This window comes from Cololabis saira, chromosome 13 (genome assembly GCF_033807715.1).
Source record: "Cololabis saira isolate AMF1-May2022 chromosome 13, fColSai1.1, whole genome shotgun sequence".
Lineage (NCBI taxonomy): Eukaryota > Metazoa > Chordata > Actinopteri > Beloniformes > Belonidae > Cololabis > Cololabis saira.
In genome coordinates, this window is record NC_084599.1 from 8,304,396 (window position 1) to 8,329,672 (window position 25,277).

A 25,277-nucleotide genomic window follows, 5' to 3' on the forward strand; every position below is an offset into this window, starting at 1 on the left:
ATACCCGTTAAAATATGGGTCCAGCTATTAATTCTTATAATGGATGGAGAGACGGGATTCAGTTTGTGTAAATTTCCTACAAAGGAAACTATACAACACTGCAGACTAAGCTTATGGCGAAGCTAAAAATCGATCAAAAAGACAAAAAAGGAATGGTTCCTACATGAAAGTGACAGCGTTTTAGCAGAGGACAAGGATAAAAGCTAAATTTAATCAACTTGAAGTCCAGTACGTTTCTAAAAACTGCTATGCCGACGACACCCAGCTCTTCCTTTCCTTCCCGCCTGGCGACACTGCCGTGTCACTGCGAATATCGGCCTGTCTTTCTGACATCTCTGCATGGATGAAGGACCGCCACCTTCAGCTAAATCTATCCAAGACTGAGCTTATTGTCTGTCCAGCCAGTCATTCCTGACCTCCTCAGATAAACGTGCAGCTGGATTCTACCACACTTGTGCCCACGTCTTCTGCTGGGAATCTGGGTGTCATGTCAGACAGCCAGCTGACCTTTAGGGTCCGTGTTGCCTCGGTTTCCCGGTCTTGCTCATTCGCTCTTTCCAACATCAGGAAAATCAGCCCCCAGAGAGCTGATGTCACTCCGCTGCTAATCTCTGCATGGCTCCCAGTTGCAGCATCAAGTTCAAAGCTCTGCTTCTGGCTCACCAAACAATTACCCAAACGGCTCCTCAATACCTTCAGTCCCTCATCCAGAGCTACACTCCCTCTCGTCGGCTCCGCTCAGCCAGTGAAAGACGCCTTGTGATTCCACCAACGTGGTGTGAAATCAGTAACTAGAATATTCTCCTCCATTATTCCCCGATGTCGGGATGACCTACCAAACTCTGTCCGACCTACAGGGTCTGTACCTACTTTTAAGAGCAAGCTAAAGACTCTTTTAGGAGCATTTCTGCATATAATAAACTCCTCTGCTCATCAGAATTAGGAGATTTGTCCAGCTCTTTGCATGACTCAGCCAGGGGCGTTATTTGGGTATGCCAAGGTACGGCAGCCGCCACACATTAGCTTCAAGGGAAAATGTAAATGTTTGTTTTTTAAATACATTTATGGAATTACTCTGTCTATTTGTATTGATTATTCTATTACTTAATACATATAGAATAACTACAAATGCAAATCAGAACAACATGATCGATTTCACTAGTTATTATACACTGCAAAAACTGAAAATCTTAATAAGAATATTTGTCTTATTTCTAGTTAAAATGTCTAATTTTTAGTAAAAAAAAAAAATCATTACATTTAAGACAAGACTCAAAAACAACAATTTTCCCCTGTTTCAAGTAGATTTTCACTTAAAATAAGTGGAAAAATCTGCCAGTGGAACAAGATTTTTTTAATGAGAAGATAAATCTTGTTCCACTGGCAGAGTTTTCTACTTATTTCAAGTGAAAATTTACTTGAAACAGGTGAAAATGGTCAAATAACAAGTTATTTTTCTGGCGATGACTCTTCTTTTAAGTGTAATGAGACTAAAAATGACTAAAAATGAGACATTTTAACTAGAAATAAGACAAATATTCCTGGTAAGATTTTGAGTTTTTGCAGTGAGCGAGACTGCATTTGAAAAAGTTCCAATTTTCTTGACCACACAGATAAGCTACATAGCAGACTTCTGTGATGAGTATTTTCTGGACGTGTTGATTGATACTCTAGTTAAGTTATGTGACTCGTAACATTGCCATACCTTAGCTTTGACTGAATTGATGCCACTGGACTCAGCAATGAGAAAGCTGCATGCACTAATGCAAATATGGTCTTTTTTTTTTACCTCAAAACCTATTTTAAGAGCTAGTTTTCCCGCATAAAGGGACCATTGTGTTGGGTGGGGAGGGAACACAAAAAAAATGTTTTAAATCTTCTAGCATGGCAGCACCTGTGTCCAACTGGACTCTCAGCAGTCTGACCAGCACTGATCCAGCTGGACCTCCTAGGTGATTTCTTGCTTGTGTTGTTCTCTCAGTTGCTTTGGATAAAAGCGTCTGCTAAATGACAGTAGTAGTAGTAGAAGATATGTGACTGGGTTCATTAATATGCACTCTGAATCCTGCTCAGGATATCCAAGTCCATTCTCAACTCACTTTTACAAACACAAGTGCACCCCAAAGTGTTTTACAGAGCAAAAAGTAGCAAAAGAAATTCCACAGGTAAGATAAAAGCCACCACATAAAAAAATCTACTTGAATATCAAAGTGATAAGAATGAGCTCAGGGTTCAGGACACCAGTTGTTAGACTGAACCAGCAACCAAGCACCTTTGTGTTGACAATGTTAAGTTTGACTGAAAAAAAAAATATCACACTATAGGATTGCATCAAAATGTTCTCAGAATCGATACAATCTGCCGTCCTGCAGAAAAGCAAAAACTCCACTTTAACAGGTATAAACCTCTGGTAAAGAAACGTCTGGCAGAACCAGATTCAGGAGGGACGACCATCCGCTTGGACCAGTTGGGGGTTGAGAGGAAAGAGGAGAGAACATCAACAGATCAGGAACATCTGCTGGCCAGAAGGAACACGGTTATAGTGTTGTTAACAGAGTAGAAGAAAACAGTGAGGAGAGGTGCATCATGGGAGGCCCCCTAATCTTAAAGGTAAAGAAGGTGTCTGCCTCCTGAACACAGGGCTGCTTCCAGAGGAGAGGAACCTGATACTGTTAGAAACTCTAGGATCCCCAAACCTGCTGTCAGAGACTGGAGTATTGTGCCTGGAAAATACGCAACATTAAGAGTCAGATTTAACTTCTATTCTGGACTTTATAGGTATCCAGAGAGGAGAAGCTACAACTGGAAACATGATCTCTCCTGCTAGTTGTCAGAACGCTGGCTGCAGCATTTTGGATGAGCTGGAGGTTTTTTAGAAAATCTTTACAATGCAATAATAAAGAATTACAAAAGTCCAATTTTGAGGTAACAAATGCATGAATTCATTTTTCTGCATTAGTCTGAGACAGAATGTGCCTAAATTTTGCATTAAGAAGCTTAAAAAAGGTGACAAACAGTTGTGTGCTGCATAATAAATTTGAGGCCGTTCTGACACTTCCCTTAGTACTGAATGATGGAAATCCGTGTGCATTTCCTAATATTAAGGAGGAATCCTGAACAAACCTGCAACTATGCAGACATGCATGCTCATATTTGGAATAAAGCTCCACCATGACACTGGTTCATTGTTGTTCCACTCAACTCACTTCTGCAAGACACATTTAACTGCTCTTTTGTCCCACAACCCCCTGACCATGGATCATACATAGCCGAGTTTCCTGGCATCGTTTCCTCAACAGTCATGTTCCTCATGGAGACCTCAGGTTAATGGATGTTTGTACCTGGGTCCCTATGGTATCTACCATTTAAGTGATGGCAATCCTGGACATATGGGCGGACAGGAAGAGGCTGCAGAGGGTGGCAAACACAGCACGGATGATCATGGGCTGCCCTCCGCCCTCCCTGTCTGACATCTACAGCTCCCGCTGCCTCAACAGGGCAAGGAACATTTTAAAGGACAACACCCACCCCGGTTTCCACTTTTTGACCTGTTGCCCTCTGGGAGGAGCTTCAGGTCCTTACGTACCCGTACAAAAAGATTCAGGGACAGCTTCTTCCCCAAAGCTGTGAACTTTCACAACCTATAAGCTCCTCATATTTTCTGTGCAATATTTTTCTACCTTCTATCCACAATGTCCCAATATTCTACTATGTGCAATACTCCCATCCTTTCAAGGGCAATATTATTCTTCCATCCATTTAAGTGCAATATCACCCCACCCATTCATGTACATTTTTTATCCTCCCATTCACTCTTGTTTATAGTGTGTACATATATATACATTATGCTTCCTTGCTTACATAGTTTTTGCATGTGTGCACTTTGACGGAGCTGCTGCCTAATTCCACTGTACATGTACATTGATAATAAAGGCTTTCTATTCTATTCTATTCATATTCAAAAAGAAAAACTGTATCAAACCTGCTTCGCCATATTTCAATAAAAGTTGTTCTCCCAGACAAACTGGAAAAGCAAAAACTGAGGTCAGTGGATCATAGGACAAAGTAAACACCTGTAAGGCCTCTGGAAACTACAAAAATACACCCGATATAGGCACATTCAGCTACTCCTAGCCACTTTAACGCCCTCTTTTTTGTACCAATCCTTTTTACTGACATTTGTTAAAAATTGTAATAAAAAAAAAAGGGGGGGAAAAAAGAAATATATTTTCAATTTTTATTGATTTTGGACAATTTTTCCAGTGTCATCCATAACCGTTCACTTCAATGGTATTTGCATAATCTTTCATTCAGTACTAGAAGGATATAAACCAAGATAAGTTGATGTCAGATGTTGATCGAGCAGTTAGCAAGCTAAATGTGCACTCCAAGTCAACTTTTGAGGAGGGAGGGGTTTCATAATCTTTGAGAAACAGCATACATACCTTCCAGTTATCTACTGAAAAGAGGGGGAAGAAACAAAATAAAGCACATTGACATCACCTCTACTTGGTTTTATCACTCTAGGTGTAAGGCTGATCCCAAAAACAAATAAAAAATAAAATAAAAATAAAGACCATTGCTATTGAACCGATTAGTTCGCATAGCAACTGGAAGACAAAAAGGACTGGACACTGACCCAAAACAGAGGGAGTTACACAGGACAGCACTAGACAGTTGGCACATGATGGTCTGTTTTACTCGTCAATATAGAGATATAGTTTGACATAATGTCCATCCATTAGTGTGAGGTTTGATGCGTCGGAGCGCTTATGCCTAGTGTTGTAGAAGGTTTAGTTATGGCATCATCTCCAAGCATCTGGCAGTTTAAGTGGGTGTTATTTCTGCAGTGTCTGAAAGGGAGCTGACCTCCCTCCCCCCTCAACCTTGTACAGTTTAATTTGTAAGGCTACAAGGTAAGAGCCATTATATCATGCTCACAGAAGCACAGTTACAAGCAGATGGAAAGAAATGGACAGGACAACCACTCTTGCGTGGGGAAAGGGCCGAACACTGATACTTGTCACTCAGCTACATGGATAAAGCAGGAGGGGGCGGGTTACTGAAACATCTTTCCTCACTAGTCGAGCGTGAGGCCCAAATAGGAGCAGCTCCGTCCCTTTACCCCTCCCGCGAAGGCAACTAAAGGTGGGGGTGGACCATCTCCAGTCACAAGTGAATTGGAAAACCACAATGAATTGTCAGCACATTTAAAACACCAGTCTTTCACAGACTAGACTGAAACCGCCACGACTGTCACACTTTTTAGCACAACAGTGGTATTTAAAGCAGGTACAAAGCTTACAAGTTAATTATAGCATCTGGAAAGCACTTGTAAACCGATGACTCTAGAGGGGCAGACCAAGATAAACAGAAGAGTGACAATTCTCAAAACTGAAGACTTCTTGGGTCAGCGGTCAGTCCGGGGTGAGGGAGGGATGATGGGGAAGATTCTGACTGGTTAAGATCAAGCCCGTCTGCACCGGCGCGGCTTAGAAGCGTTTGGGTCCCCAGGGGGAGGTCTTGGCGGCCACTGGGGCTCCGAAACTTGGGAAGTCTTCAGAGCTGCTCATATCAGGAGCCTTTGAAAAACAAACAAAATTATGATCATAAAACAAAATAGTTACAATTTCACAACTAAAGCTGGGCATACACATGTGCCATATTTTAAATGGTTTGATTCAGCCCCATCTCAAACTGCACGACTAGATAGCCGAGTTCAAAAGTTCACAGCCCACGATTTATGGTCTCACACTGTACGACCCGATGCTCTGATGCGACCCGTCTGCTCACACTATACGATCAAAATCCTCACGTCGGACTTCTGTTACTGGAACTGCAACGTCAAAAAGAAGTGGAAGAGGAGGAACCCCGAAGTGAGAGACACGGAAGATGCTCAGCAAAAACAAACACGCTGCCTTAAACCTGAATTATGGTTCTGCGTTAAATCAACGCCGTAGGCTCTGCGTTGGTGTAACGCGGAACCATAAATCAGCCTTTAGCAATTTGTGCCATTCTGTGTGGCGATAAATGAAAAAAGATTAGACAACGTCGTGATTGGACAAGGAATTGGCTGGGCAGACGTGGGAAATGCTGTCTTTTTTTTCTGCCATTAAAACATGATTTGTAATGTGAATTTGCAACACTTTAAACTAAAAATAATAGTTTTTGACGTAACAGAGATTGAGCATGCTCTCTGGGAAAAGATGAGTCCAATCGGGTCGTAGCTGCTTCAACTGAGCGTTTCCTTCACGAGGAGCGACCAGGATTTCAAACACGTTTGATTTTCTTGCGAGCACACGATTCATGATCAGGAGCTCGTCGTGAGGTGTTAATCTCTCGTCGTGAGGTGTTAATCTCTCGTCGTTACCCCACGTTTACTGCACGAGGCACGACCAACGATTGGGTCGAAATCTGGCTTGATCCAAAAAAAAAAAAAAAAAAAAGTCGCACCAGTGGAAAATCAGTTCAAAACGAGCCGACAATCGCACAGTGTCTGCCCGGCTTAACTTGGTGGCAAAACTCACCTTCTCGTTGGTGGTCCAGGGAGCCTCCCTCACAACAAAACCTTTGGATGGGCCGCGCTGCTCATCCATGGCAGCAGCGCTGCCACCAGATGGCCTCATGTAGGCCTTCTTTTCCTCATTTTCTGCAACATCTGCCATCTGTCGGGACAGAAATCACATCAGTGCTGACCAGGAAACTTAGCTTTGAGACATTTGTGGACAGAAAGGGAGCTTACGTATTCCTCTTCTAGGTTAAGGAGATGGTCGATGGCTTCATCCACAAGCTCAGGGCGACCCGTTACTGTAACAAGATTTGGATCGGCAGCACCACTCTGAGGAAATCTAAGATCAACCTGGGGAGAGGGTGGGGGTGGATTTGAGAGAGAAAAAATAAATAAAATAAAGTCAAATAAAAAAAAAGCCCATCCCATTCTTGGCATTTCTTGGTACTCTGAGTCTGAGATATGTTTAACTGCAGATTTGGTCAGCTCCATAACAAAACCCCCACTTATTTGCACATGGGGTGAAAAAAGGTGTTTGGACTTATTTAAATCATACTGAATCCTCATCAATAACACTAAGCCCCAAAACAGTTTGGGATTCCATTCCACCCCCTCTTAAGCTTATAGTTAAAAGGCTTCACCTTGAATTCATCCATGATCTTGCGGATGCCCTTCCCACGAGCTCCGATAATGCGGGCATGAACCCTGCTGTCCAGGGTGATGTCCTCAGAGATCATCTCCTCCAGCTCGTCCACGATAGTCTGGATGGCGTCGCGTGCAGCTATGGCTTTGTGCTCATACCCTGTAATAGTTATCTGATCCTGTGGGAGAGAGAAACGCCATTTAACAAACACGACATGTAGTTAAGAAGAAAAACTGGTAATTAAGGACAAGCAGCAGGTGGAAGGTTCAGGGTGTTTTTTTGTTTTTTTTAAAATTAGGAATGAAACTGCATTTATTTAAAAAAAAAAAAAAAAGGGGGGGGGACAGTGATTTGTACCTGATTCTCATCATTCTTCTCCGGGAACTGGATGTTAACATCATGCTCAGTGCGGATGGTTGTAATGATGGCGCCCTTGCGGCCAATGATTTTGGGATGATACTTGGGGTCCACAGTGATGGTCAGCTTGAAGCTCCTGAGTGCCTGCAGACAGTTTCATGGGACATCAAAGGCTGGACAGACTCTTCACTTCATAGCAATTGTTAAAAGATGCCTTTACACAACTATTAAGGATAAAAAACAGAGTTGCACAGTTTTAACACTTTAAACTATTGTATAACACGAAGTCTGCCTTAAGCCCGATTCATGCTTCTGCGTAGCAGCAATGCACGTAGGGTACACACAACCCCAACACTGGTTATACTTGTGCGTTTATGGTTGTGTTGCTATGCAATCACAGCACCAACGGCTGGGCAGTAGTGCATTTTTCTTTTCTGCAGAACCGTAGCTTGTAGTGCAGAGTTTCCTTTTGTTTACGCCGTGCATGTAGCGCAGACATGGCAATGGAAGTACAATGTGATGGGTGGCCTGATAATTATTACGGTGCATGTCGGAGGGGGCTATTCATCAACTGAATAGTTAATTTGAACAAAATGGTGAAGAGAAAGGAATGCATTACAAGAAATGAGCAAATACTAACTCTATCCTCCTGCTCAGCCTGCAGCTCTTTGACGCGGTCCAAGAGGCCTTCTTTAGCACGGTCCAGGTGACTGGCCAAGCCAGTGATTGCAATTTTATCAGACTGCTGCTCAGGAGCAGGCACTTGAATATTGACCTAGAAGCAAATGGAGACGTCTTGTCAACAACACAGAAGTCAAATAAAAAAAATAAATAAATAAATCCTGAATTCTGAAGTCAAAAGTCTGAAACAAACCTCAAATTCATCCATCATCTTGCGAATTCCACTTCCTTTTTGTCCAATAATGTATCTATGAAGCTCAAAAGGCACTTCCACCTCAATAGTGACAGGAACCAAGGCCTTAAAGAGAGAAGAAAAACACGTATTTAGGAGACAGAACCAAACTATTGAAGTAAGTGACTCGGCTCAGTCATTAGCTCCAACCTTCAGTGCTTCCACAGCAGCCTCGCAGCGCTCCTTACGGCCAGAAATCACAATCACGTCACACTTTTTGGGGGCGTTTGGATCAACTGGCTCCTTCACTTCACCATTAGCCTCTCCATTCTCTTGAACGGGAGGTTCTGCAGGGGGGGCAGCTACAGATAAAAAGTTTCTTGTTAAACTGCCAGAAATTCCCTGCTCCAGAAATATGACAATACGCTGCTTTTCAGAGTTGAGACTACTGGTTAGACAAAAATAAAAAACCAACAAGCAATTACAGCAGTGGTGAACTCCAACCTCAAGCAGGGTCATGCTCTGCAATAAAAGTGGGAATTGATCAAATCATGCTAAACTGTGTGGAGTCAAAGTACATCAATGCCTTAGACTTTAGGGAAATCACCATTTTACATTGGAAAGGAAAACATAATGGATTGAGATGACAGAACTGCAGCTTAACTATTTCCTTATTAATGAGCAAACATAACACTGCCTTTACCTTGGGGGTCCTCACGTTCTGGGAATTTAATCTGCACATTGTGATCTCGAGTGATCTGCTGAATCCGTGACCCCTTGGGGCCCATGATGGAACGGTGGAACTTTTGAGTGATTACACACTCAATGGTCACTTGGGCATCCTGGAGGAGGGAGGAAAAAATTATTTAAGCCATAAAGAGGCACGCACAGACAAAAAAAAAAAAAAAAAAAGTACTAAATCCACTAACCAAGTCCTCAATGATCTCCTGCATGCGTTTTTTGGCTGCCTCCACACATTCTTTGGCTCCTTTAAGGGTGACCTTGTCACTCTGAGAAGCGGTGCGAGGGAAGCTCACCATCACACCACCGTATTCATCAGCAAGGTCCCGGAGGACTTGACCGCGGCGAGCCACAAAGTAGCGATGGTGCTTGGGATCCACTATCATGGTGTCCTCCACAATATTGTCCTGCAGCCCAAACACCCATGGTTACATTTAGCCACAGTCAGATTTATTCCACTCTAACTTAATGTGGCGTTTAGAAAACACAAACATTTGTCTCACCAAACTCTTGATGAGTTCCTCCAGCTCCTTCTGGGCCTCCCGCACGGCTTCTTCGGTTCCAACCACAGTGATGAGTTCCTGGTCTTTGTCCTCGGCGGTGGGGAAGATGATCCTGGCCCCGGTGCTGTCTCGGACCTTGCGAATGTTTCCTCCGCCTTTCCCGATGAGAAACTTGTGGTATTCTGGCTTCGCGTGCAGCTCTGCGGTGTGACTCTTTGTTTGCTGAAAAATAGCAGTTACCAAGTGAGTTCATTAGCACAATACAGGGAATTGATACAATTTTACCGTTATTTATGCCACTATTTATCTGATTCTTTATCCTTCCAGCTGAGTTTCTATGAGGGCTCAAGTCCTTAGAGGCAGGTTTTAGTCTTAATGCCGCCGCTTTACTGGCTTAAATTCCCCAAAACCCCAACAGGTCAGTAATGTGACACCGCTGCACCGCAGGGAATATTGAAAAGAAAAGTAAAAATCTTTTTCACAAAAATGGAGCACTCTGACAAATAAGGACAGGGCAGAAAGCTTTGAGTTTTGTGCACTAGCAAAAAGATAAGAAAAAACAAAACAATTAGTCAGTAATGGGAACTTTAAAATGTATGCACTATGTTCTCTCTAGTTTTAGTCAAATGTACTACTGAGTTTTGAAGCAACATTTTCCTGAGAGGCGGACGTTGCAGTGACCTGGTCTGCACGGAGAAAGCATGGGCCAATGTTTCTGTTGGCTCGAGAAGGAAAAACAAATAAAAACCTTACTCTGGAAAAAGGTTTACAACTAACAAAAATACCCAAAATTGAGATGCCAGTCCAGGTTTATTTCTTGGACTCACTGCTGAGGTTTCCAAATATTGTGTTTCTCTGATCTCCAAGACACAAAAATCATCCAGATCTGTTTTGTCCTGACTGAGCTGTAGATAATGTTTTGACATCCATTGATGTCTAAAATAGTCAGGTTTTCGATTGGACCCACTTCCATGAGGAGACGGCAATATAAAGCTGAGTCTGGAGTGTGGTTTTATGCTTGTTGATCCTAATGGACAAAATTCTCCATTAAGATATGATTCAGGTCACTTAAAAGCAGCCTGGCTGGAGACCCGGGCCAGGCTGTGAAGACCTGAGATGGAGTGGTGTACGCCATCAAATGCTGCACATCCAGCAGAACTCAAACGTAATTATTTCTCATCCATATTCAAGCCTGAGATCATTTCCAATTTTTACAAGTGGCCTCTCTGTGCTGTTGCACCAAAACCCAGACTGGAATGTTTCCAAACACTGTGGCCATTCATATAAATCATTAAACCAATTAAGTTTTTCTAAAATTTAATTTAAAAAAAAAAAAAAAAAAAAAAGGCAGAATGGAGACTTGTTGATGGTAAGTATAGAAGGGTTTAAGTTGACTCTCCTTAAAGAGCAGTTTCATATAAGCAAAATAGAAAAAAAATAAATCTTTACAAGCCAAAATAAATATTTTGCATCATACATCTAGATACCGATTTCTAGCTCAGAACCAGTTCCAAAATTGTCAGTGTGAAACCAGTTTGAATCTCGCCTCCGACAAGGCAACTACAAGTTTTTACATCAGCGCAATAATTTCAGGGGACTTTCAGAGCTTATAAAAACACAGGAAATCTTTCATCCTTAGCCACATTTAATACCGAACCCAATTTAAACGTTTTAATGGGCTTAAAATGTTTAAAAGAAGTGGGGGAAAACATATCTGCTTTAATTTCTGATGTTATGACAGCTATGCACAAGCTGTCTTTTTGGCGGCTCATAGTTCACAGAAGTCGTCCACATGTGGTCTCAGACCAGCGAAGCATCAAAGCTCTTCAGTGAATAATATAGCGGGTAAAAGAACAAATCAGTATCCGCTTTGGAGAAGTCTGCAGAAACGGAGCTTTTTAAATTAGATATTTATACAAACCTTCTCCTCTGCCAGGGCAAGCAGTTGCAGCTTGGCTTTCTCAACGTCCTCCACGGGGCCTCTGATGGTGACTTTATCGATCCCTGACCCCTCGGTGGGGAAGTGGATATGCACACCACCACATTCCTCCATGATGGAGCGCACCAGACGGCCCTTTGACCCAATCAGGGAGTTGTGCAACTTGGAAGGGATGGACACATCCATTTCTGTGATGTTGGCCTGGATGTAATGAGACAAGTCAACATTCATGCTGGATTCAAACTACATATAAACATTTAGTTACTGAAGGCCAGCGTTCAACGGCATTTACCAGCTCCTTCTGAATGGCCAGAATGCGAGTCCGTGCGGCCTCACAGTTGGCCTTTTTGCCTGTGATGACGATCATCTCAGAGTTGCTGTTCTCTGCAGGCAGATCAATTTTGGTACTCGTTTCCTCTCGAATCTAGAGTGCAAAAGCAATTAGCGGTCGAATGCGAAATTGACAGATTATGATTCAACAATTGGGTTACAGTACCTTCTTGATGTTTGAGCCACCTTTTCCAATTATGTTTCTATGAAATTGCTTGAAGATGGGGACAGACACAGAGAAGCTGTTCTCCACCTGAGCAGAGTCATTCAAATCGTTAAGAAAAAGGGTCAACACTCTGCTACACTTGAGATGTTGGGATATAATGAAAGCTTTAATTAAAAAGTCAAACCAATAAATATAAGATTTACCATTTCAGCCACGAGCTTGCCCATGAACTTGGAACATTTTTCAACCTCATTTCTTGGGCCCCTAAGCTGAACAATGTCACTTTTCTGTGCTGGATCAGGGAAATTTATGATGACCTGTAATAAACAGAGGGTAAAAACAAAAAAGAGAAACTTTAAAGCATGGAGGGGAAAAAAATAAAAAAATAAAAAAAAGTTAAAATGCCACTTCCAACTCACCTCTGGAAATTTGTCCCTAACTTCTTTTATTTTCTCCCCTTTTTGGCCAATGATGGCTCTGTGAAAACGCTGTTCAATGATCAGGTCCTTTGTACGCTCGTTCTCCTGTAAAACAGACAGACGTCTGAGTAACAAAGCATGAAGTGCTGCAAATAGTTTGTTATTTCTTCTTGCCCCTTCAGACCAACCATGCGTGATGCAAGCTCAAGCAGCTCCTTCTTGGCTTCCTGCACACCCTGAGGATCCCCCTCGATACGGATCAGGTTGCTCTTCTCGTTGTCGGGGGGGATACGGACAGTCACCTTGTAAAGCTCTTTGATGCGGTTGACTAAAATTTTAAACAAAGAAATGTGCTTTTTTGTTTTCATTCTCACAAAGCAGCGGCCACTTCTTCGATAGGATGGTTCACTTACTGTTGACGCCTGCTTTTCCAATCAGATGACGGTGGAATTTGGGATCCACGCTAATCTCTGTATAGTCCATTCGACTTACCTGTCAAGACAAAAAGAAAAATAAGTATTTCCCTGGCCATGTGCACGTTCTCCACAGTAGATAAGCCATTTATTTTGCCGAATTTTGTGTTCAATACTACTGGAAATTCAAAGCTCACCAAATCTGTAACAATGGCTTCAATCTGGGTTTGCACCATTGACACATCTTTGGTAGGACCTTCCAGGGTGATCCTGTCCTCTCCCTCCGTGAACTCAATGTGCACCTATACGCAAAAAGAAAGACTTGTCAATAAATAAAAACTTAACAGGGACAAAACTTGTTTTGAAAAAAGTACTAAAATTAAGTTGTTTTAACCTTGGGCATTTGTTGGGTAATCTTGGCCAAGTTCTGGCCTTTCTTGCCAATAATAAAACGATGAAGCCAAGAGGGAGCTGAGACCGAGGAAACAGTATAACTGTTTGCCTGGAAGGGGGACAAAAAAACAAATTACTTTAGCCCTCATTACCATAACTCATAATTTTATCAGTGTCAATAGTTGTCAGACGGTAATATTACCTTGGCGTAGACTTCAGTGAGGGCCTGACCCAGACGGTCGGGCTCCCCACGAAGGATAACAGTTTCTGAGCCGCTATCAGTCGGTGGGATCTCAACTGAGACACCAGTTCTATCCAGAATCTCCTGCAGGGTGTTTCCCTTGGGGCCAACCACGTATTTGTGCTGAGACTTCTTTACCTCCACTGCAATAGTGGTGGTATTCTTCTTCTGCAGGCGAGAAAAAAAAACAACACTTTATTGGAGAGTTGATGCCTGTACCATTTTACCACAGGTAGCGTAACACTGCAACATCACAAGTAGGGCTGGGCGATATATCGAGTATAGTCGATGTATCTCGGCTTCTACCCTGTGCGATGTACAAAATGATTATCGTGAATATTCGAGTATACATTGTCACGCATTTGCTTTTAGCCGCGGGCATTAAATTACAGGCTATTCTCCCTCTTGTCTCTCCTTCTCAGAGACATATGGGACCGCCCGTCAGTTCCACCTAACTTTCCTAAACTCGACCCGTTTGCGCACGGAGTTCATCCGCGCGGTTGCTACGCGCGACGGACTCTTTTCAAACCACACTGGGACGGTTTAGTAAAGACGGGAGGGGATGTTTTCTCCTCACACGGCGTGCACGGGTGAGTCATGCCGCGCTGATGCAGCTCCAACTATCCGCTCAGCGGTTTCTCTTCCAGATCTGAGAAACGTCACCTAGTGTTGCTTAAATGTGGCCACATGAAATCAATCACTATCATCAAAGTCAAACAAGACTATATGACGTCATATTTCGAAAAGTAAGTGAAAGTGATGCAAAGTAAAGGAGAGAATGAAACATTGCAGTCCCTGCACCTACATTAGTCTGAATATAAAGGTGCTGTAAAGGCCCCTCCTGCTCAGAGCAGCTCATCCTGGTAAAACCGGGACCAGAACATGTTCTTAGCAGATGTTCTTCAGACAGGGAGTCAGAGATGCAACATGCACTTTCTGTTTCAAAATGACACCGTTTGTGCCCCTCACTGCTTAGTAACTGTTTAATACAGTTTTGGTAAATTTGACTTATTCCCCCTTTTTGCAAGAATGTTTTAATATAGACATAGAATCATACTGGTGTGACTGTATGCATCAAAGTGTTAATTAAAGGCTAAGGCAAAATATTGAAATATATATCGTGTCATGGCCTAAAAATAGAGATATTAATAAAAGGCCAGATCGCCCAGCCCTACAAGTGTAATTCGCATAAACATGAACTTACTCAGCGAGCTATATACATACCTTCTCTTCATAAATCTTTTTGATCATAGTCACAGCAAGGGCTACTTGCTCCTTCTCCCCAGTGATGACAATCTCAGTCTTATTCACACTTGGAGGGGGGACATTGATTCGGGCACTTGTCTCCTGCATCATCTCACCTACCACCCTATTGTAGGCACCGGTGATGAAGGGATGGTAAACCTTGTCAATGTTCACTCTCTCCACAGCACGTTTGTCCTGAAATTAGAAGATTTATATCAGAAATGTTTCACAATAAAATAAGATTACTCAAAACCAGGGCACGAGAGTCATGTTACCTGCTCAGCAGAGATCAACAGAATCTCATGCTTCGCCTTTTCAAGGCCCTCCTTGGTACCAGAGATCTTGATCTGGTTGCTAGGGTCATCCGGTCGTGGGATCTGGATTTTGGTGGCAGTCTTCAGTTCAAGCTCCTGAAGCTTCTCCCCATTTTTGCCAATGACAAAACGATGGTGCTCCTTAGGGATGGCTACAGTAGCTGAGGCCTTTGAAATTAAACAAAAACATGATTAAATCCAAACCAGGACAACCTGCATAGTGTTCAATAGTCAGATTCAAGAAAATCCACGTTGTGCACCGATTAAAGAACCGCATTTACCTGAGTCTGCAGTCGGGACACAATTTCCTTCCGGGCCTTCATCACGGCATCCAGCTTCCCAGAAACCATGATGGAGAGACCCTGATCTTTCGCCAAGGAGAGTTCCAGGTGGGCTCCAGTCCTGTGCATGATATCCACGCAGACCTTCGCTTGGTCTCCCTCTCCAAACTGGTTTATGTCCTTGTACTTGCGCTCTTCCAGCGGCACATGGAAAACCTTGGTAATGGAGGGAAATATATAAAGTAATTAATGATTGATTTAAGCACAGTAACTCTTGTGACAATCAAAAATAATCCCACAGAAAAAAAACCTGATGATTTTAAACTCCAAACAAATGTTCTGCTGGGGCAACCCCCAAAAAGGAAAAGCAGGATAACGGATAACGCCATGGCTATAATGGTTCACATAGCTCCAACATCACTGTGGCTTGATGCTCAAATTTGAACTAAAAATTAGAGATGCACCGATTGGTATGGGGCCGATAATGCCCCGGGTTTGGTTTTGATCAGAAAATAGTTCAGAGCAGGCCGATCAACAAAAACGCCGCCCGCGCGGGCGTTCTCCCATCTCAGACCGAGCTGTTCTAAGGGGGCGCCGGCCTCGCCGGTACAGGAGTTTTACAATGTCTGAAAAGGACAACAAATTTGCAGTTTGCAAAGTGTGGGCAAAGGAGATACCCCGAGGAGGAATGTTACAAAAGAATTTCAACAACAAAGCTGATAAGACATTTGAAAGTTTTTCACACAGAGGTTTTTCACTAATTGCTCGGGGGCCATGTTCTATGTCTCTGGAAAGCGTCTGGAGACAACTTTTGTTGTATTAGATGCTATATAAATAAAATTGGACTATTTTGAGTTTCCAAAGTTGACTGCAGCTAAGGCAGAGACAGAAAAGGAGGTGGATTCATATGCTTTGCTCTTCAGCCACTTTCTGTTGTAGAAGACATCGGGTTTAACTGCGTCGTTAGCTGCTTGGATCCGCGGTGCACGCTGCCGCGTCGTAAATATTTCACTGATGAAATCCTGTCGGAGTTTTACCAAACTATATACAGTCCAAAGCCGTGTCAGACGGCTTCACGAGTGACATGTGGAGCTCTAGTGTGAAGAGTTTTGCTTCACTCAAGAGTTTCCTTACACGCGGCAGAAGCTACCGCTAAAGCTTTCACAAAGCTTAATTCATAATTAATTTCTATTTTAAGATTTAATTCCCCTTTCCACAGGAAAACTAAGGTTTATAGTTTACAACTTGTATCAACTTTTAGAGAGTGACATGTCTGCTGTTGTCTGTGTTGCTGCACATGTACATAATTATTACCACAGGAAAGCTTAAACTAGTAGCTACACTTACTCTTTGTAAGCAGAATCTACATGTTCTCTAGAGGGTGAAATATTGCTCATTACCTCAGCCTGCAATAAAACCAATTCAAAAATACAAAATCAATTCATGATACTTTCTCATCTCCTAATTTTTATACCCAATACAATGTCAGTGTCATGTACATGAGACAATATTGACGAATTTATGGATTTCTCGCTGTGATCAGCAATATCGGGATCGGCAGATACTGGTTTTCGAGATCGGCCCTCAAAAGCCTGATCGGTGCTTCTCTACTAAAAATGTGTCTTAACATACTTCAAGAAAGTACAAAAATAGGCCATTCAAAAAAAAAAAAAAAAAAGTTTCATAGCACTTTTATTTAGATTTTTCTACCATTAGTCCAACTTAAAACATGCAGGTTTTCTTAAATTAGACTTCTACATTACAAAACCGCACCCTCCATTTGAAATGACTTTAAGTGACTTGGGCTTTTCTGACATTTCACAACTGTTGCCGTTTTTATATGGATTAATTGTGTGTAAATGCTGCGATCATTTTCATTGCCACTCGCCCTGAAGCTTTATTTCAGGTAATAATTAATTGCGTGCAGTGGAATTACAACAAAATGATGGGATACCTGGGTGATAATAGAAGACTTAAGAGGACGAATCTTCGAAGTCCAGGCGCTAGCAGTCTCCTGGGTCCCGTCAGGTGTGGCTGCCCGCTCAGGCAGAGGTGGGAAAGCATCCTTGTAGGTAGGAAGGGCGTCCTCATCATCTCCAGCGTTGGGTCCTGCCGCACCAGCCGTATGTATTAGGAAACCATTTACAGTAAACCATTTACAGTCCACAATCTAATCACAGGCTTCAATGTCTTTAAACTTACTTCCACCCTGCTCTGGCAAGAGCCCACTGCGGTGCTCGTTAAAGCTTTCCTGCGTAAGTACAGCAACTGAGCTCATGGCTAAAAATCCCACGTTAAACACAGAGTCCGAGTGTGCCGCTGAAAGGAGAAAAAAAAAAAATATGATTTAACAAATAACTTAAACAGTGTAAAGAACTAATACAGCATTTCTTGGTTGGAGACTTGATTCAATTTCTCTTTATTCTCCCAATAAAGGGGACCTATTATGAAAAACACGTTTTTTCTCGTTTTAACATATATAAAGTGGTCTCCCCTCACCCTGCCAGCATAGGGGAGATGAAATCCCATGAATTTCTGCAAGGTCTGTGACCCCCGCCCTACAGAATCCCCCAGTGTCACGTGATTTTTTTGAGCCGATTAGAATCTGCTCCTGTCGTGAGTCACGACGGGAGCAGATTTCCATAGGTCGGCCTCCGCTGCTGAAACCAGCTCTCTCTGCCGGCTGGAGCTTCAGCCATTGTTCAGCAGCGGTGACTGTTTTCCACCGGTTTCAACAGCGAGGGAGAGTTAAAATGAGGTTTTGCATCGACATTTACCCTCATAAAAGGATCAGTACCAACAGCACGGACCCGGTAACTGCACACGAGTCAGCGGTAATTTCCTTTTTTTTTTAATGTTATTTATATTTGTATGATCTTTGCATGGGCTAAGTATTTAGCTTAGCTCCGGAGCACCGGAGCTGCTCACGGACCGGACCGTCGAGGAGTCCCGGGCCCGGAGCTCCGAACCCGGGGGCTCCGGGGAGCCGGCGGCTCAGTACCGTAATACATTTTTCTTCTGTGGTTTCTCATCTTTCAAGCACCTGGAGCTGTTCACATTCAGAAGACGCGCGGTCCTTCCTTGAGCCAGCATTAGTGCATACATTTTATTTATATATTTTAACAATAAAGTTGCAATTTGTGAAAATTCAGTGTTGTGATTTCTTTACAGTTAACATGATTAATTTGTCTTGTAACATAAGTGAAATGATGATGAATCGGAGTAAATAACTGTGGTGTAACTGTTTAGAATTAAATTAAATCTTCCTGTGTGAAGACGAGGTGACTAAAGGCTGATTTATGGTTCCGCGTTACACCAACGCAGAGCCTACGGCGTAGGGTACGTGTCGAATTGACGCAGAACCGTGGACACGCTTTGCTACGCAGCCGCTGCTCTTCTGCCCGGAGCGACGCTTTGTCTCCTCCCCTGCTACACGTCATTCAAGCAGCCAATCAGTGCAGAGCCTCATTATCATAGCCTCGCCTCCCCTCAGAATGAAGCACAGAAAAAGGCTTTAGAAGCCCACAGGCTGAATTTCTGATATATGTAAAAAAAACAATCTTTAAATTGTTTTTAAGACATTCAAGGCCTGTTTAAAATATACATTAAATGCCATAATATGTCCCCTTTAAGTGCCTATATTATACTTCCCTCATGAACAGTAACACTGAATGTAGCACAGTTCAATGGTGCCACAAGAAATGTACATTTCAGAAAATTTACCAATTCAGCAAGTTCACATCTGATAATAGCCACACGTTTATCAGTTCCGGGGCCACTGCAAATTTGGGCTCTGACATGCAAGCAGTTTTTGGATTTGTCAAGGTTGTATGCCTCAAGTGCCGTCCCAGTCACACATGGTCAACCCCCCCCCCCCCCTACAAGTGTATTATTGCTGGTCATGAAAGGATGGGCCTTGCTTAAATACTAGTCAAGGAGGGGGGGGGGGGGGGGGGGGGGGGGGGATCCTCACGTGAAGCTCCATTTGTGGAAGTCTAACCCCATACAAGCTTATCATAGGTGGACTTTGGGATTTTACCCATTATCTCATCTACCGTTATCAAAAACAGATATAATGACAGGTCATGATGCCCACTCAGGCCCCATTACAGCTCAGAAAAATAAACCTTCACACATCAAACATCAATTATGCTGACCTACAGCCACAGTGAAGTTTCATCCTATAGGAACAACGGTCGTCTACTCTCAACCGTCTTTATCAGGTACTATTCCAAGAATTGTAACTAGGTGAAGGTTAAGAGGATTTTGCTCCACTACACCCCCCTCCCCCTCTCTATATGTCCCCACGGGATAGGATTAAAGTAAAAATCCATCAGTGTCCCCGTGTACAGTCTTCAAATGAAATATTTACAAAAGAAATATTCTGACTTATATGCATGCTCACACTAATATACATTTTTTTTTAAACGCATACATACACACGCAAATATACAAAGTTATACACAGATAAATATTTACACACACCCACCTTCGTTACGTGTTCTAAAGTTAAATCTACTGTAAGCGTACTCACTGCACCATTACAGTCTTAATAAATAGTGTTTTTTTTAATTAAAAAACTTCACACAGAAAAACAAAGTCCTGTTAAAGTTAATATACATTACGCTTTTATTATTTAACAAATGGCTCATAACAAGGGAAAAATAATCTGTCCTGCGTAGTCTTGTAACTACATCCACACACACTTCTAAACCGGCAGCTGGAAAAGGAGCAGAACCAATGTCTGTTCCAGTCAATTCATTTCTGTGGTGATGCCAACTTCATTTAGCATCACCAATTAACTTTAACTTGGCTCTGCACTCATGTTTTCCACAAGCATGTCTATCTTTTGGTACCACACGTGGTAAAGATGGAAGCCATAGTGAATAAAGATTTGCTTTTTGGAGTGAACTTAGCACTGAAACACAAATGCAGTGCCCCCATTTTCCTTGCTTTACACACATGCTTAGTTTGTTTTTGCCACTTTCTTTGTGACTTTGAATGAATAATGACTTAATGCCCAACTCGCACAAACTTTAAAAAAAAACAAAAAAAAAAACGTCCAGACCACTTAACCAATCCAGATCCTCACACCTTTGCAAGCCGCACTGTTTTGCTTTGGAAGAATGAAAAGCACATTTGAATACCCATATTTTTCACCTTGTAGGATCAATGCAGTCAATGTAGATGGATTCTTCCATGCAACAGGTAAAGTAATCACTTTGGCCATGTCCATCAATTGACAGAGGGCTTGTCACAGTGGAGCTTCATAAATCGCAGATTTGGCATGCGTTTTTACATCGGATGTCCTTCCTGATTCAACCCCCCAAGCACGAGGAAAACATCCCCCATCCAGGAATTAAACCAGGGAAGTCCTGACTGGGAGGAAACTGCTTCAACTATGAAACAAGTAGTGGTTCAATAAACTAAAACCTAAACCCTACAGTTGAGTTCTAGCAGTATTTTTACTGAGTAAAACTTTATCCAAGTGAGTGTGTCAATTTTACTGGAACATCATGAGGGAATAATAAATTAATCAATTAAATTTGGGTTAACAAGTGTGCAGTTTACAAATAACACAAAATAAAATTCACAAAGGACCAGCTGCCACTTCAACAGGCAACTACTCATGCAAGTCGAGCCAGATACTGAGAGCCACAGTTTTCACGGTTTGTTGGTTAAGCTTAAGCATCTGCAGATGCAAATTTATACCCACTTGCATCTACTTGAAAAGATGATAACAGACGGGCCTGAGTCAGTCCTTTTCCCCACACAATAGAATGTGTATGACCAGGAATGTAGGCTGACTTGCCACATCCCATTGTCTTAATGTTTTTCAATGTTATTGTATTTATATTTATTGTACTGTTATTATGCAATTTTACATAACTTTTTTTTTTTCCTAGCACTCCCCTTCTCAAAATGCTTATGCTCTTTGTTCAAGCTTCATTTTTAAATAAGAATTTGTTCTTAAATTGCTTGCCGGGGTAAGTAAAGGTTAAATAAAAAATAAAAATGTTCAGCAGACATCTCCTGCAGAATTTTCTTTCGGGCTTAACATTGCAAAAATATATTATGAAGAAAGTTTGTTTTTTTTAATTTGCATTTATTGCATGTGCAGAATATCATTTAAATAAGCTGAAGACGCCAACTGTGTGACAATTCCCATGTAAAAATGACTGACATTTTCAAGCGAGCAAGTGTCCCTCCTGATCACATTCTTCCAGTCGATTAAAGATTCAATCAGCGTCAATTCTTCCATTGTTTATATACAGTAGATAAATAGTTAATATAGTAAACTTACCAGCTAAATGGTCAGTTACCAGATAATCCGTCCTGTTAAAATGCAAGTTCCCGTCAGCCTGCCAGCTTTTGTCTGGGGGAGGGAGGAAAAAAACCCAATCAATTGACATACTTAATATAAAATAAACAAAAACAAAATAAGGCAGTTAAATAACAACAACAAGAGGCCATCATACATATTTTAGCAGACTCTGGAGAAGTCAGGACCATGACAAGCTGCAGGAAATACTTAATACAGCACATCTAAGAAAATAAGTCCCCAAACATCCTGATACAATTCATGGCGTCAACCTTACATTCTGGTATTCGTGGTGAATACCTGAAGAAAAAAAAAAAAAAACATATTGGGAAGCTACTTCAATTAAGGGGATTGATATTGCCGAGATCCTGCTAGCACATTTTGAAAATGTGTCCAAACCAGACAGCTGAAACCATGTATAAACCCATAAGATAAAGGGCATCCCAAGAAGAGGACGACTGATCAGTTAAGTGTAGGCGTCACTCTCCCTACCAAGCATCTGGCCTCTATAACTTAACACCATCCAATCACACAGAAAGTCAAATCCAGTCATTTATTAAGATGCTGTGGATGAATACGGTGAATGGATGATTGTTTTCCTGTGCAAGAGCCACCATTATTACAGCCTGAATGTTCATAAAAGCTGCATAACACCCACAACCCAACTCAATGGATTCATTTAATCAGCTCCCTCTCCCTATGAGTATGGGTTTCCAGTGAGCTCTGCAGATTGCATTAATACACCTAAATGAATCTGGTGTGTTTCCATGGCCAGCCTTTATTACTACCCCCTGTTAGTGTGGATGGAGCTGTAGGGCCACGACAAACATGTGGACTAACCCACTTTCAGCCTTATGAAGAGGCACCTGAGCCTTTGTGCCCTGGCTGCTACATCTAAATTAATCCCAGGTAAACCTGTGAAAGGCAGAGAGGTTAGTCCTTGTCTCTCCGGCCGAGGGTCCACTAGTTAGCCAGTCTAGTTCGGTGTTAAACCAGTCCAGCTCGAGTTAAGAGGGCTGCTAACTAGTTTAACCAGGGGGAAAAAAGTCAACTTACATCAGCGAGTCCCCGGCAGCCTTGACGGCCTTTTAGTCTTTCTGATAGCTTAAATCCCAGCTTAGGGGACCTAAGCAGCTAGTTAGTAACACGGTATCAAGTTAACCAGCTGACAGCTGCCAACAACACAACACCCAGCTAGCTGAGCGGAGCTAACCTTGCTCAATCTCTCACTAAAACACTCCCAGACAGACCATAATACACATAACAGGAGTGGGGGGGTGCATAAGTGTGGATCTGCCGTCCTGCGGGGTCGGGGAGGAGGAGGGGGGGGGGCACGGATCCCGCACGTCAGCGGACTCGCTGCAAAACTTCTGCTGCAGGACTGACACGTAGCCATGTTAAGGCTGATTTATGGTTCTGCGTTACAGCGACGGCGTAAGGTACGCGGAGACGCGCGAGGTACGGTTTCCGTACGGCGCGCGGTGCCGCGTACCTTACGCCGTGGCTCTGACGCGGGAGCATAAATCAGGCTCCGGCGCGGCTAGCTTAGCCGCGGCTGCGGAGTCCACGTAGGCAGCCAGCTGGAGGCGCCAGCACGCGCCTGGGCGCGTAACACCAAGGTCTGACCGCCCCGAACTCCGGCCCCGCCAACACCGACCCCGGTCCGGCCCGGGCCCGGCCCGGGTAGCGGGTCCCCCCCCCCGGGGGACGGAGTCCGGCTCCGGTCCCGGTCCTACCTGTTTGATGGTGTCGTCTGCCCTGAAGGTGCAGAAGCTGCGAGGAGGTTCCGCTGGAGAGGAGGGGGGGCGACGCCTCGCGCTCTTATACCCGCCACCACAGCCAATCACAGCCCGCCACGTCACCGCCGGGGGAGTCCGGTTACAACCAACTTCAGTTCTAGCGGTGATGTGACGGGGCCCGCTGGACAAAGTTCGATAAGGGGGGTCACGGATAGTAGTGTTTATGTTCGGTTAACAAAGGGATTCATCGTGAAGTCTTCCCGACAAGTTCAACTGAGAGAATGTTAGAATCCCATGTATATACCAGCATATTTTGGAAAAGCTTGAGAGCTATATACTATGTAAAACATAGGGGAGAGTATTAGGGCCAGGCAGGAGAAAAAATATTTTCAGAGGGGAAGATTTTTTTTTTATTGTGCACTTCGAAAAAAAAGTCGAAATGTCGAGAAAAAAGACGAAATGTCGAGATTAATGTTGAAATACAATTTCGAGAAAAAAGTCGAAATTTCCTGAATAAAGTCGAAATTTCGCCTCTTTTCTCAACATTTGAACTTCACAAAATTTTTACTTTTTTCTCAACATTTCGAATTTTTCTCGAAATTGTACTTCAACATTAATCTCGACATTTCGACGTTTCTCGGCATTTCGACTTTATTTACAAAAGTTTGACTTTTTTCTCGACATTTCAACTTTTTTCTCGAAATTGTACTTCAACATTAATCTCGACATTTCGACTTTTTTCTCGACATTTCAACTTTTTTGTCAACATTCCAACTTTATTCTCAAAATTTTGACTTTTTTCTCGACATTTCGACATGCGAGAGGAGGCGGAGAATAATGTTGAAATACAATTTCAAGAATAAAGTCAAAATTTTGTTAAGTCGAAATTTCGCCCTTTTTTCTCAACATTTCGACTTTTTTCTCGAAATTGTATTTCAACATTAATCTCGGCATTTCGACTTTTTTCTCGACATTTCGACTTTATTCACAAAATGTTGACTTTTTTCTCAACATTTCGACTTTTTTCTCGAAATTGTACTTATAATAATAATAATACATTTTATTTATATAGCGCTTTTCAAGGCACTCAAAGACGCTTTACATTAATAACAAAACACATAGTAGAATTACAAGACACAGGACAGTACATAAGGACACAACATGAAACAGGACATTAATCACACATTAAAAGCAGTTCTGTAAAGGTGAGTTTTGAGGTGGGATTTGAATGCTGGGAGGTCTGAACAGCCACGGAGGTGTGGGGAGGGAGTTCCAGAGGGTGGGAGCAGCGATGGAGAAGGCCCTGTCGCCCCAGGTCCGGTGCTTGGTTCTGACTGGAAGGGACAGGAGGTTGGCGTCAGAGGAGTCGAGGCTGCGGGAGGGAGTGTGGCGGTGGAGCAGGTCGGTGAGGTAGCAGGGGGCCTGATTGTGGAGGGCTTTGTGGGTGAGGAGAAGGATTTTGAAATTGATCCGTTGAGGGATGGGGAGCCAGTGGAGCTTCTGGAGGACTGGGGTGATGTGGTCACGGGAGCGGGTGTGGGTGAGCAGGCGGGCGGCAGAGTTTTGAATATATTGGAGTTTATTGAGGACCTTGGAAGATGAACCGTAGAGGATGCTATTGCAGTAGTCGAGTCTTGAGGTGATGAAGGCGTGGATCAAGGTTTCAGCGGCAGAGAAGGAGAGTGATGGACGGAGACGGGCAATATTTTTGAGGTGGAAGAAAGCAGTCCTTGTGATGTGGTTGAAATGGTGTTGGAAGGAGAGGTTATTGTCCAGGATAACTCGGAGGTTGCGGATGTGAGTGGAGGGAGACAGAATGGAGTTGTCAATGGTGAGGGTGAATTTGTGAGCGGTTTTGGTGAGGGATTTG

The 25,277-nt window shown here is 42.9% G+C and overlaps 1 protein-coding gene across 1 annotated transcript; it reads right to left on the bottom strand.

Moving 5' to 3' along the window:
* Positions 1-4,223: 4,223 nt before the first annotated feature.
* Positions 4,224-23,467, bottom strand: hdlbpa (high density lipoprotein binding protein a). The gene is made up of 28 exons (XM_061737545.1): positions 23,405-23,467; positions 21,651-21,722; positions 17,549-17,665; positions 17,301-17,455; positions 15,347-15,562; positions 15,027-15,233; positions 14,731-14,946; positions 13,468-13,674; positions 13,267-13,374; positions 13,070-13,174; positions 12,873-12,951; positions 12,648-12,787; positions 12,460-12,564; positions 12,244-12,357; positions 12,041-12,127; positions 11,837-11,968; positions 11,527-11,745; positions 9,606-9,827; positions 9,291-9,509; positions 9,065-9,203; positions 8,572-8,723; positions 8,383-8,487; positions 8,149-8,283; positions 7,509-7,652; positions 7,150-7,329; positions 6,743-6,859; positions 6,528-6,665; positions 4,224-5,582 (listed from the first exon to the last, which is right to left on the bottom strand). Exons 3-28 carry the CDS (start codon positions 17,622-17,624, stop codon positions 5,493-5,495), a joined length of 3,807 nt encoding a protein of 1,268 aa, XP_061593529.1. The 5' UTR covers positions 17,625-17,665; positions 21,651-21,722; positions 23,405-23,467; the 3' UTR covers positions 4,224-5,492.
* Between the last annotated feature and the right edge of the window lie 1,810 nt (positions 23,468-25,277).

Coding starts and splice junctions, on each gene's coding strand:
- hdlbpa (XM_061737545.1), bottom strand. CDS start 17,624: ATGAGCTCAGTTGCTGTACTTACGCAGGAAAGCTTTAACGAGCACCGC. Junction 9,510..9,605: donor AGGAACTCATCAAGAGTTTG/GTGAGACAAATG, acceptor TTTGGGCTGCAG/GACAATATTGTGGAGGACAC. Junction 8,284..8,382: donor AGATGATGGATGAATTTGAG/GTTTGTTTCAGA, acceptor ATTTGCTTCTAG/GTCAATATTCAAGTGCCTGC.